Source organism: Chaetodon auriga, chromosome 14, assembly GCF_051107435.1.
Source record: "Chaetodon auriga isolate fChaAug3 chromosome 14, fChaAug3.hap1, whole genome shotgun sequence".
In the NCBI taxonomy this organism is placed as follows: Eukaryota; Metazoa; Chordata; class Actinopteri; order Chaetodontiformes; family Chaetodontidae; genus Chaetodon; species Chaetodon auriga.
The window spans coordinates 16,945,620-16,959,611 of record NC_135087.1 but is presented as its reverse complement, the minus strand read 5'-3'; the positions used below and the strand labels follow the sequence as shown (position 1 = coordinate 16,959,611).

Genomic DNA, 13,992 nt, shown 5'->3' with positions numbered 1-13,992 from the left:
GTCATGTATGGGGCACATTGTGTGGGCTTGAAACAAAACAAACAAAAAAAAAAATCTTGATCAGAGTTGTTTGAGTCTGAGCTGGTCCTTGTTTTAAAGTTAGTATCAGTACAATTGCTCTGAGGATTTCATCCCGGTATCTAACAGTTTCTGACAGTTTGGTCAGAAACATGCACACCAGTAGCCTGCTGGAGGTCATTTTGTAAGGCTCTGGCAGTGCTCCTCCTGTTCCTCCTCACACAAGGGAGCAGATACCAGTCCTGTTCTACGGCCCTGGCCAGTCTCCTTGTGTAATGGCCGGCCTCCTGGTATCTCCTCCATGCTCTTGAGACTGTGCTGGGAGACACAGCAAACCTTCTTGCGACCCCATGTATGGGTGTGCCATCCTGGAGGAGCTGGACTACCTGTGCAACCTGACTGGGCTGCAGGTACCGCTAATGCTACCAGAGGTGACAAGGACACTAACTGAACTCAAAACTAGAGAAGAATCAGTCAGGAAGAACAAGGAGAGAGCAATTGTCTGTGGCCACCACATGCAAAACCATTCCCTTTGTGGGGGTTGGTTTGCTTTTGCCTCTCTGCTGCACCTGTTGTCACTTTAATTTGCACCAAAGCAGGTGTGATTGAGTCGCAATCACGTGTGCCTCCTAAATGGACACAGTGATATCTCTGAAGTTTACCTCACTTGGTGTCATACTGTGATGATTAAGTGTTCCCTTAATTTTTTTGAGCAGTGTGCAATGTAAACATTATTGTTAAAAGCCTGCATTTAAAATTTTATATAAGTAAAGGTAAAGTAGTGAGAAATAAATTAGCATTAAGTACATAGTTTTTGTTGGTGTAGCAAGTGTTATCACATGTGTAATCTTACACATCCGCTACTGTATATTACTTATGCTGTTAGCTATGTGACGACTGATGCTCAGAGGTGTCCAGACTTGAGAGGGAAAGACTGCTAGAGGTGATCAGAGGACATTTTACATTTCCAGTCAATCCTAGACAAAATGTGTGTGAATCATTCTGGCAAAAAACGTAGCATAAATCAAGTATAATGATCCTCAGCTCACCACCCTTCAAAATTAACCTGCATAGCTTTTAGTGTGGTTTTCAAGCCATTAAACTGCCACAGCTGTCTGTCATTGCATGGTAACCTGATAAATCAGACCTGAACCGAACAGTTTTATCCTCGCAGCCAATTGACAGCTCACAGCGTAGCTGCTATTCAGCCACCATCAAGGCAGATTGACTCTGAGAGAATTGTCAGACTGTGAATGCAATTACTCTAAAATAGTGTAAGAGCACAGGATGCTTCCCCTGTTGCACTGCCAGCATTGCCTGTCCACACATGTTTGAATGCTTCATCATCATGCTTGCCTGTTCATCATGTCAGGAAATAATCTGGTTCAATGTAAAACTTTGCTAGGAGGAAAATACTAATCGCACTCTTAGATGTAGCCCAGTGGAGCACATCAAAGTGAACAGGTGGTGGGTCGGCAGCAAGTTATAAAAAGAGTCTTCAAGGGTCATTTCACCCAAAACACATGTCCTATTTTTTCATATGATGTCACGTATGATGGCTATTGTACATCAAATGTTATATAGGCTCACTTTTCCTGTTTGGGTAGAGCCAAAATGTCTGCAGATGTCTCAAAATAAAGCTGAAACTATTTCTATCCATACAGATAATACTGAGGCTAAGTGGGGAAAGTGAACGAGACCCACAAAGCATCATTTAATTGATCATTTGGGTGCTTTCAGTCCGCTGGCTTTAATATGAAACTGAATAAGGAACAGAAAAACTAATTAATTGTCCTCGTGGAGACACTGAATGGGCTCAGCCAATTGAGAGCTTCCCAACATATAGCTTGGTTAATTTCACACATGTCCCTGTTTAAAATCCAAACAGCACAGTAAAGCTCTCTTTCTTCAAGTAACTGTGCCCCACTTCTGTCAGATAATTATTTATTCTATTGAGAATATACCTTTTCTTGCAATACCAGCATAGAGACTTCTGTGTTTGTTATGACAGCTAATCAGAGCCTGGTTGCAAGTCTAGCTCAGGGACCAAGCCTGAGATGAGACACTTACTTCCCAGCACTGCTTTAGCTGTCAATAGTACAGAAAGGACATGTAAAACTGGACTGACAGCTGAACTGCAAGTTGAAAGCATTGTTCTCCAGGCGTCATCACAGATAAAATTTTTATTTATAAAACAATTCCATAAGAATGGGCATTCACATTCATTGGTATGCTAGCATTAAAGGCAAGGTAAAGTTGAGCTGAGAAGGTAAAGAATGTAGTAGTGGTTTGCCTTTTTTTAAATAGTACCTCAAAATGTACTTTATTCTATGGCAAACGTAACGTTTTACAAAAATATCAGCTGCATTTATTGCAAATTCCTGCCTTGCTTCTTACCTGTACAGTGTCAAGTATGTATGAGAATACAGAAATGTCTCAAAAGATAGAAAAGATTATATACACAGGACACAAACAAAGAGAAACGTCGGGGGTTTAAACATTATTGCGGTTTAAATCATTCAATTAAGCAGCCATACCTCAAAAACACTTTCCAATGCATACTCTGGAAATTCTAACCTTCAGCGAAAGACAACCAAAATCCAGCAGGCTACATTTAAAATGAACTGGGAAGGAGAAAAAAAACAAAACAAAACAAAACATCAAGCTGTGTTGCATTTTTTTAATTACTGATGGACCAAATCTTTAGCCAACGGTTCAAGCCTTCACCCAAAAAAAAGTTACTTTGCTAAGATATACATAACCAAACCTATTAATAAATAAAAACAGCATTAATTACATTAAAAGCTGTACAGATAAAAAATATTTAAAATATATTGGCAAACAGTGTACTTTAGTGCACAAAATACAGCAAAAAGGCTTGGCTGCGAGAGGTCAGTGTCCTTCCTGTTTATTTGGACCAATGTCGTCGCCTCTCAGGAAGTCTGCCTTTACCACTGGATCTTATCAGTCTGTTATAGCCTTCACTCAGTGCCTGCTTTCATCTCATTTTTAACAATAATGCAAATTGTTATAAGCGGTGACCTACATTGTTTGGTTCTCGGAAACCAAATAGAGCTGAATACGTTACCAAGCCTCGACACAAGGCCTCTGAGCCCGGCAATCTGCAAAGTGACATGTAGCACAATAAAGACTCGACACAGTCAAACTTCTTTCATCTCAGTATCCCGTGGCTTACATGCGCTGCCGACTTCCCTCCTCTCTTTCAACTTTTGGGACTGACAGACCAGGGACGTTGGCCCCGTTTCCTCACAGAAAAGGTCAAAAACCAAATAAAAACTGCCAATCAGCATGAGCCACAGGGGGAACTGGGATGGAATACGTCACTCAGATTGTGTGCTGGGAGGAGGCAAAGCCCAGAGAGCTGAGGAGATGGCGGGAACGCAGCAGTGCTTGGCAGATTCATTGCAGTCATTATCATTGGGACAGAAATCACCTCGCTTCGCCTCCCTGAGGGGGAGACACTGGGTCTGTCAGCCAATAGGCCTCCATCAGAGCAGATCATTTACACCTGACTTTTAGCAGGCGGCTTTGTGGCTTGCTAAGCTGGATTCTGAGTTGAGGCACAGCTTCACAGCCACCCTGGTAGAGCCCACAGTGAGCCACAGGGGTTTCTCCCCTTGTGACGCAGGGGCTTTGACCAGCACCTCTCATCTTTATGACCATTAACTTGTGGCCGGGGTTACAGTACAGTTCTGCTCTGTCCACCCAGCCCCCTATGAGGAGGCGGTGTTTCCAGAGTCAGTGGCACAGCTCTCATTTGGGTCATAGAAACAGTCTTCATTCACGACAGAAGTCAGACTTTGGACGCTGAACTCTCTCTCCAGCAACGTGTTGAGGTCCACCACCCCTGACGGTGAAGCTGCATCCGTCTGGCTGTCCAGTGACCTGCTGTGCGCCTTCATGTTCAACAGCGCGCCCTGGCTCCTCCTGAAACTGTTGGGTTTCCTCTTAACAGCACTGAAGTGTCCTCGCATCAGTTTGGGTTGGGTCTCTGGAGTGTCCCCCATCCCCTCGGGTTGAACACAGGGAGCCGCCGCACATTTTGACACAGCGTCCTCCGAGAGTTGAAGTTGGAGGAACTGGGCCTCAATTGCGCTAGTTGGGGAACAGCTGTCTCCACTGCCCCTCCTCGTTCCTCCCTCGCTAAAGCCGTCATCATCCTCATCACTTAAAATATCAGACTCTTTGACAGCAGAGGTGGAGCGGGGCTGTGAGTTGGATCCCGGTGTTTGAGACCAGCTCTGCTGAACAGGGAGGATATGCGAGTCAGAGGAGGCGCAAGGTGGAGGAGCCCCAGAAAAACTGTAGGTTCCACTGCTCAGGCTTCCCTCGTCTGAGTCTGGCCCCAGCTTGGGATTCCCGGCCTGGGCGGAGAGATCTCCAAGCGGCTGCTTGCACAACCAGGAAGCCCTGGAGGAACCTGGTATCAAATGTGAGATGGGAGTCAGAAATGCCACTCTTATCTGAGCACAGCACTTGAACCATTCACCCTTCTAGCATTTTATGACCTATGGGTACGATATGATCATCTTTACAGTACATGCATACTTGGCATTTCACAGTTGATTGTCCAAATGTCCTCAAAGATTAAATACCAGTCAGCAAGAATCACTCCATGTTTTCACAGAAAACTTTCCCAGGAAGCAGCAAGTTTTACTCAAAATAAATGTTCAGAAATCTGCACCTGACAGAAATATCTCCTCCATAAAAGAGGGAAATCTTTTTCAGTAGAACGCTTCTGAACACTCACCTAGTCTTGCAGAGGAGGGCAGGGCGCTGCGCAGGGGGGCCAGGCGCTCCTTACAGCCCCTCTCCAGCGTGCCCTCGCTCCTCATGTTCCTCCTCACGTTCTCCCTGAGGATGGAGCGGATCACCTTGATGATGTTGACCTTGCTCTCTGGCACACTGAGGAGGACACAGCACAGGCACCACAGTAACATGAGCACAGGGTATGTTAAACTTGATTTCAGTAGCTAAATATAGATTAAGGTGATTGGTGAGAGAGTTCCGTCGTGTCCCCAGAGAAACGGGTGATTTAATTCATTAGGAGTGATCCCAATTTCACAGTGTGTAATGAGAATTACCAATTTGGTCACAGGCTTCGCTCTCTCCACTATCCCCATGTAGACAGTTTCTACTGTTAAATGCTAAAATGACAGCAAACGTTAGGATCCAGGGGGAGAAATGCTAAGATGATAGCTACATTAGCTACCCTAATATCTCCTCTATGGTTACCATGATGGAAACAAAAATGGCTTTATTAGATTATTTAACTACATATGAATGTATAATTCTACATAAAAGGGGCAAAATGATGCGTCTTTGGCAAAAGTATTCTAAAGCATCATATGAGAGAACTGTGGGCAGATTAGGCGAGCTCCTTCCCCCTTTCCAGTCTTTATCCTAAGCCCAACTAACCAGCTGCTGGCTGTAGCGTTATATTTCACAGACATATATATGAGGGTGGTATTATCAGCACAAAAGAGAAAAGGCACATTTTTTCCAAAGTGTTTCAGTATTCTTCAAAGCATTTATGCTTCAGCCGAACTGTATAAATACGTGATATTTGATTGAGTAGCCTCATTTTAATAGAACAATACACTCTGCAACATGACTGATGAGACCATAGTAGTTTTGTGTGTTATGGGATATTATTACAGGCATTATGAGTCTGTTCACTTTGGTTTTGCCTCCAAATAAAGTTCAGAAGATAATCAGGCTAAACTGCTGGCTTCTTTACGACCTGTCTGACCACCTGACTCAACTTCATTGAAGTAATGATGCCGTGTTAACAGATCTCAAAAATTACTCCAGCGAGTACAATGTAATCATAACCAATAGAAATGGTGGCCAAAACTAAAATTAAAAATCAGGCTAAAGTTGTAATAAACCATAATTATCATTTAAAATACCCTAATTCTGGTATGTCTACTGGGTCAAAAAAAAGATGATGGAATCCATGAATTTTGTCCTTTTTGGCTGTTCCCTGTTAGGGTTCACCACAGCAGATCACCTTTTTCCATCTTGCCGGGAACCCGCCCGTCCCAGCGTGGAAATATGATTTTTATGATCTGCATGTTTGCCTTGGAACAGGCTTTTTACACTGGATGCCCTTCGGGATACAAGCCTCCCCATTTATCTGGGTCTGGGACCAGCAATTAGTGCATCCCCAAGGACACAGACATGAGGACGGGAGGAGCTGGGGATTGACCCGCGAACCCTGTGATCAGTTGAAGACCCGCTCGACCTCCTGAGCGGCCCCATTACGGAGTCCATGAATGCATAGCAGAATTACTCATCACTGATTCCACCATAAAGTTTAATCTCTGACCTGCTACACAGCTGGAAGACGGTCTCCGGCCTGCCTTCCACTTCAGACCTGGAGTGAATCAGCTCCCAGATGCAGCTGCTTTCTGTGCCTGTTACAGGGAGGGCGAGGAAATAAAGGAGAGGCTTTTAATCACAGTCCAAATATGGTTTATGGTTTCAGAAGGCGATAGGGAGGGAGGGTAGGAGCTGAAGATGTGTGTGTGGGCGAGGAGAATAAGCTTAGGGGTGTGTGTGGGGAAATATGAAGGGGAGACAGAACAAAAAGATTTAGTGGATGTACTTTGTGAGTGATTTAGTGGGGATAATGTGGCAGTGTGCCGGCCTCTTACCTGCAGTATTTCCCAACCTGACCTGCAGCGCAGAGAGCGGGATGAGCCAGCGGAACTTAAAGGGGTCCAAATCTCCGTGAGAAAGCGCCGAACGAGAGTTGGTCTGGAGAAAATGCCACATCGGGGAGAAGAGGAAATATTACACATTTCACACCAAAGGCAGCGTTTGTGGCATGTGAGAGCAAATGAGTGAAGCCGACAATACTCACCATCTTCTTCTTCAGCTTGTTGTTTTCCCTGTAGACCAATATCACCGCTTTCTTGAACACTGGTGAGAGAGAGAGAGAACACATCAGCGTCTTAGTTTTGACTGCAAATGCCTCTTGGGGAAAGCCGACTGACGGGGAGCAACCCACAGAAGCATTTTATTAGATGCCAGCTTGAAGCCTAAAAGCATATATCAGCGCTACAGCTACAGATATTGAAATGGTGCTACTGCAGACACACTTCTGTGTGGCTGAACAGAAAAAGCCAATACACTTGGTTTGTACTGATTTAACTTTTAACCGCCACCATCCATGGATTGTCTTCTGTTCGGTCGTTTGTGCCCAAAGTTTGATATGAATAGCAGTCAAAATATTGTTGGGAGTCTGGCAAGGCTAAGGGGCGTGAGTCGGGAGACGTGGGACTCATGGAGACTCGACAGCAATGGTGGCAGGGCCAGTGTGCAGACTCACCAAACACGGTCATCTCGGGGTCTTTTCTCATGCGGCCCAGCGATGGATGCGGGTTGAGCCAGACCACTGAGGAATGCATGAGAAACTCTCCCATAGAGATCTCTGTGACCTGAGAGAGGCACACACAGGAGAGGGTTTAAAAGAGAGCGGGAGCAGAGGGAGACGTTTCACCGCTATGTGAGATACATACTAACCACCCGTGTCTATGAATGGATGCCCACAGACAATACAGACGAGTGTTTGTACATAAATGAGAGTAAATGAAGTAAAACTTGATCTGGTTTTTGTCTGAGAGCTGTTAAATTCATTGAAAACATAGAGTACCCCAGCCAACATTATTTAGCATTCACTTTGAATATTTATGCAGTGGTTATCAACTAAATATTCCATCAATTTGTAAATGTATTCAGTCCCTAGAGGCAATGCACAGAAGACGGCGTAAACAACATAAGCTGAGCAGCTCCACTCTGATGTACTGATAGTTAACTGGACTGAAGCAGTTTAAAGTGCGATAAGTCTTTACTGTTTGCATATTGTAGCTGATGTCCTATGAAGCTCTGTGTGACATCACTTTGACCATGGCAGCTTTAACTATCTTTACTATGCTTGCTGATTTGAAATCCAATTCCAACATGTGCATGTACCTCTTTATCGTGGCCAGTCTGCTCAGCAACTAGCTGATCAAACACGGAGCCGTAATCCTCGTAGATCTTCTGCATCTCATTGATGTGGCTGGCCACCTTCTCCATGGCTTTCAGAGCCTCTGCAGGGACAAGAACAGAGTGGAGTGTGAACTGGGATCAGTTGATAACTGTGCATTCAGACTCATTGCATTACAGTAGCAGATTTCATTTACTCATTGTGTGTGTGTGTGTGTGTGTGTGTGTGTGTGTGTGTTGTGTATAGCGAAAAAGCCTGTTCTTATGTGCAAAGATCTGTCACTTAATGTTCCCGTGCATGATGGCATGACAACATGACACAGAAAAGTGTGAATATAGTATATATTTTTAGCACGTTCTCCCCGTGTGTGTGGGCACAGGGAGAACGTGCACGTGTGTTTAAATGTACAAGCACTCCTCTTCCTACCGGTGAGGTGGTAGTGCTCCTCGCTGTCAGCGTCAGTGAGGGAGACCAGTTCCCTGAGCAGCAGGGGGTACTTGAGCACCCTCTGCACCGGTTTAATCAGGTAGGACTCCAGGGTGGACGAGTGCTGCTTGGTGGGGTTCCTTGCATCCAGGAATTCCTTGAAGGCTTGATCCGTCTTAGCTGAGGAACACACACAGACACAATTAATAGGAATCTTTTAACAGTGTGCAGTCCTTGTTTTTAGTGTTTGGGTTTCCTCTGCTGATGTAGTCCAGGCCAGTGCAGAATGATGGTGCAATTAGCTGTCTCCAGCAGGGGGTACTGTAGGCCTCTACTCAACCTACCATGACCACTGCAGTGCTGAAGTGTAAACATGCATCCATTTCACACAGCATGTCACCTCTCAGTATGAATAAAATGAAAACCAGGTGTATTCACAAAGCAAGAATAAAAAAAAAAACAGGCAGAACTGTCATGAGTTAAATACTACAGCTGTCTTATTTACAACATGGTGACTCCTCACTTCACACTGAGGACAAAAGCATAATGTGAACTGGCAGGTATGATACAGAATGAGCCTTCTGTAAAGGTGATGACATTTTCCCTGAGCAGTATGCTTCCATGGCGCTTACTGAGGGGGGCCATTAAAGTATTAATTATAGCACTCCCAGCCACAGACAGGCAGCAGCATCGACACCTCCCAGAGTAATTGGCAGGCAATTAACGAGTCGACAAATAAACAGAGAAACTAAGGCAACCCAGGGCCCTTGGCATGATGGGAAGAGGAGGGGGGTAATGAAGATGGCAGAAATGGGCATATAATTACTTAAAGAGTTGACGAACTCCCACGGATTGCTTCTCCCTGTCCTTGGATCAGCTGGTTGTGACCAGACTGCTCTGGGTGTTCCGTGTCACGCTGAGCCAGCTCTCTATACTCAGTGCAACTATCACCTTGTTATACTTGGCTATCCTCATCTGTACTGTGCAATTATTTTGCTACATGTTGTTCTAATATCAGTTTGTGTGCACCAACTGTAATACTTCAACCAAAGCTTTAAATGGCGGGCTGCGAAGAATAGGCTGCATGAACCCTGCAAGTAGACGACTTTGAATCTGGCATCTTTTCCATTCACTCAAGCTTTTGGAGGCACTTTGCACCGACTTGGCACTGCCCACAGGCTGGAGGACTTAAGAATAATCACTATGCCAAGATGTGTCTGAGAAGGACAGTCAGTAATTTTTGACCATATAAACCCTAAGTAAATAAAAAGCCCTATATATTCACAATGTGTACATTATTATTATAAAAAAAAAACAACTATCTGAGGGTGATGGAAGAGCTCAACCTTTGATTGGCGAGTGGCATCATCCTTCTGTTTCCACGTGCATCACAGATTTAGGCATTCTAACAGCACATCTATAAAAGTTATACGAGGGTTTTCCTCAAAGGATTGTCGCAAAATGTCTTTTTACAGCCCGATGGTGCCGTAATACATCATTAAACATCATTTTCATCATCTTTCAAAATATGCAACACTGCACCAGCGTTGCTTTGATGACCATGTTTACCACACTTTATTCTCCTCTAGGTGTTCTGACCCATCAGAGACTTTTCTCAGTGTTTTTCTCCTAATCCTATTAAACATCCATCCTGTTTCTTACTTTGAGGAATATCCCACGCAATTCTAGTAATGGGGCAGATTTAAGCAGCACAAGGGGGCAATTTGCCCACCCCATCCTCCCATGCCGGCGAAGAAGCCAATCCTCTTACATTCCTCTCAGTGCTGGGCAGCGTTCCCAAATAGTGGCAGAAAGGCCGACGTCTTAGTAGGCATGAATCAACTTTAAAGTTTTTACTCTGTCACATGCTGAGAGGGACACTAGGAGTTATTAGGGCTCTCGGGTTGTCGCCGTTGCATATCTGCTGTTAGCGGACAAGGTTATCCAAATTCTGTGCATGAATAAATGTATTTGTTTTGACTTCATCTGCTTGTGAAACAGGTAATGGCTCTCAGTGTTTAGCAACTGTAGATCACTGAATTAAAGGCGGAGAATCTTTGGTTTTCCAACCATATTTACTGTGTGTCTGTGCATGATGTCGGAGCAGGGTTTGCAGCACACGGAGGAGGCACCGCTCACTACACTTTCATCTACTGTCTCACTCTGGGACATTAACTTTTGTACATAATGGATTTGTTTCCCGAGAGAGGGGGGCCAAACCTCCAACAGTGAGTGCCAGGAGGTGTCTCTGATGCAACATAGGTGCAAGGAAGCAGAGTTTAGCAGGGGCGCGGGACATTGTGGACTAGCGTGTGTCTGCAGATGCATTTATCGTATGCTGCTTCTCAGTCTCACATTGTACAGTGAGAGTGCATTTGGCCCATCATGCGTTCAGGTGTGTCGTACCTCTCTCCAGGACCTTCTGGACCTTGATGTGGTTGGCACAGAAGCCGCTGTAGAGCTTGAAGTGGTCGGCGTAGTAAAGGAACGAACCCCCAAGAGAAAACAGCAGCTTCTGTAAAACAGAGGAACTGAGTGTCACACAGATGTGGAGAGAGTGACGCCACATGAAGCCACATTGAGTAGAGAGAGAGGAGAAAATGAAATGTGTGAACATGTGAAGTCGTGACCGGACAACTCTGTCCTTCTCTGTCTCTCCCGGGAGTCTATTCCTCTCCCTCTCACCTAACTCTCCTGAGTACACTGGCTTTCAGCAGCTCACAATCCAACCAGTGAACCGCCGCCTCGATCAATAGACCCCACGCCTTGTCATGTCAAGCCTATAAATCAGCCGGCGATGCTCCTGTCACACCACCTCAATTATTTATAAACCTCAAGATCTCAACCATCATGCCTTTCTTTTGGACTAGCTGCTAAAATCACCTGGTAGGACAGTGATGTTGTACTCACATTCACGGAATCTACACTGACTCTTTGCACAGTTTATCGATACTGTGATATGCTACCGTGTGTGCATCTCACCTTGAACTGAGAGGGGGTCTCCAGGGTGCTGAAGTCAGGCGAGGAGGCGATCCTCTCCTCCAGGGTCTGCAGGAAGACTCTTTGAAAATCCAACATCTCTGGCAGGCTGCCAAACAGACTCTCCATCTGAGGAGGAGAACGGGGGTGAGAGGATAATGGACAGAAAGAGGTGAGGGAAGGAGAGGCAGCATAGAATTGTGGGAAGGTGATGGAGATGGATGTATGAGAGGAAAATGGCATAGAACGGAGTGGGAGGGGGAGAAGAGAGAGAACGAAGGAATATGAGGCTACAAGAAAAAAAAGGACGCAAAATAGCTTGTAATTCATAACAGTCAGTCAGACAGGCACTCTGGAGTGTTATAAAACCTCCACTCTGATGGCTCCATCTCTGACAAAGGCATTTAGGGACAAGCTATGGCCCTGTGACAGCACACACACACACACACACACACACACACACACGCACACACGCACACACGCACACACGCAAACTTATACTGTCTAACATACCCTCTCAGACACACACAGTCAACACTTCCCTTCATTAAAAGCTGTTCTGGGGCTGACATGCCCTCGCCCATTTTGTGTCTGGACACGTCCTGCTGTCCCATAATGGCCTTTTAATGTGCCCCAGTGCTCAGTGGCCTATCGACTAGTGTGTCTTCGGAGAGACGTCCTGTGTTTGAGGTCAGGCCTGGTGCAGCACTGCACACAGGGCTAAAAAACTGCAACATTAATATCATTAGCATGCTGCAGCTAAAGCTATGTGTTGACACGTGATTTGAAATGGAGGAAAACCCAGCTTTCTTAATGGAAAAGGTGCTCTGATATCAGCAGACAGCTATCCTGTGGCGTGTGAATCTGAGGTGAATGCTTAAAGGGTGGGTTTACTCTTAAGCTAGCCTTTATTAACATGTCCCTGAGGGACGCTGGAAGGTCAGTGTAGGGGAATGCTAATTTGTCCTGCAGCCAGTCACAGTGGTAATGAGAGAGATATGGCTTAAGTTCATCGACGTCACCTCTGGGTAATAAACACTCAATGAATTCGACACCCTGTGCAGCCTCAGTACCTCCCACGACACACCTCTGGACGCTACACCTCTCATCATGTTTACCATACTTCACTGTGACACGTGCACACTCGCCACCCACCTCGTCCAGTGTGAGGAAGGTTTCGTTCTGCAGCGGCTTCAGGTAGATCTCGAACAAACAGGCCAGGTCCTGCACACAGGAAATGCACAAAGATCAGCGACGAGGAATCAAAAGGCAATAATAAACATTATCCCTTCTCCTGGCATCATTGGATCCTTCTTGATTCTCCATTTCTAACCTTCAACTGTCTCCCTCCCACAGTCCCTCACCTCATTCCTCCATCTTCTCCCTCTATCTCCCCCTACTACTTTAATGTGGCTGTAGCTTGTCTTGGTATCAGTGGGGATATTCTCATTAGGTTGATTTATGAGCTTCCTCCTCCTCATCTCCTCCCCAAGCAGTTGCTAGTGGTGCATGGATACGGGTGAGCAGGCCTGCATCAAGGCACTCTGGGAGGACAATCTCCTCCCTCAATTACAAACCAGCAGCAGGTTGAAGGAGAGGGATGCACAGGGAAAGGGGCTTTATGAAAAATGAGAAGATGAAGAAGAAAGGGAAAAAATGCCGGCAATGACAAGTGTTGCAGAGTCAAGAAGATCATGAATGCGACTCTTTAATGTGCGTCACGGAGGAAAAGGTCGTATCGTAAAACACGAGGGCAGCAAAATGATTGGGCGGGAGGAAGATAAATGGGACTACACAGCAGGAGGAGCGAAGGAGGAGCTCTAACTGCAACACAGGAAACAGCGTCTCTTTCAGTTCTGTGTTTTGTTTTGTTTTTTTAACTATATTAAAACTATGTATCATATTCAAAGCAAAAGGTGACATTTTGGGAAATATGTACATTTTTACCGAAAGTTAGATGAGATGATTTGTACCGCTCCCATACCTGTACGGTAAATATGTCGCTGAAACCAGCAGCCACTTAGCTTCAAGACTTTTTAATCTGTGCAAAAACCAGACTGTATAAACATTAACTGGACATTTTCGAGGGTTATGTGCCAGATTATTTCTTTGCTGAAAGCATGAACTTCCTGCAGTTGTAACTGCTCCCGGCCAAGACATAGTGCGGCACATAATTTCTCTGTAAAACCACAACTAGTCCTTGTTCTTACACTGTGCTTTTTGTATATTTTGTAGATATAACATATTAATTAGTGAGCTTCAGAGGTGCTGGGAGGCAGTTTTTGTTACCTCAGGCTATCTGTTTCCCCATTTCCAGTCTTTACACTACGCTAAGCTTCGACTGCAGGCTCCCGCTACATTACAGACACGAGACTGGTATCAATCTACTCATCTAACTGTCAACAAGAAAGCAAAAAAAGCACGTTTCCGTGTTTTAAATTCATTCCTTATGGACTCAGCAGCTGCCAAGAATAAAGCCTAATAGTTTACATGCTGATGTGGAGTAGTTCAGTCAGGAGTTTCAAAGACATCATGGTTCTTTTCTGTCTTGG

At 45.1% G+C, this 13,992-nt stretch overlaps 1 protein-coding gene across 3 annotated transcripts in view; it reads right to left on the bottom strand.

The window, feature by feature from the left end:
* Positions 1-2,186: 2,186 nt before the first annotated feature.
* Positions 2,187-13,992, bottom strand: part of tiam2a (TIAM Rac1 associated GEF 2a) — a 48,204-nt gene continuing 36,398 nt past the window's right edge. For all 3 annotated transcript variants that reach the window (XM_076748690.1, XM_076748691.1, XM_076748692.1), the window contains 11 exons: positions 12,596-12,664; positions 11,444-11,569; positions 10,868-10,976; positions 8,462-8,641; positions 8,020-8,138; positions 7,376-7,484; positions 6,908-6,966; positions 6,699-6,801; positions 6,371-6,458; positions 4,790-4,944; positions 2,187-4,459 (listed from right to left, as the gene is read on the bottom strand). In XM_076748690.1, the coding sequence (XP_076604805.1) occupies positions 3,753-4,459; positions 4,790-4,944; positions 6,371-6,458; positions 6,699-6,801; positions 6,908-6,966; positions 7,376-7,484; positions 8,020-8,138; positions 8,462-8,641; positions 10,868-10,976; positions 11,444-11,569; positions 12,596-12,664 (1,824 nt within the window). In that variant the 3' untranslated portion in view covers positions 2,187-3,752. The remainder of the gene's footprint in view (positions 4,460-4,789; positions 4,945-6,370; positions 6,459-6,698; positions 6,802-6,907; positions 6,967-7,375; positions 7,485-8,019; positions 8,139-8,461; positions 8,642-10,867; positions 10,977-11,443; positions 11,570-12,595; positions 12,665-13,992) is intronic.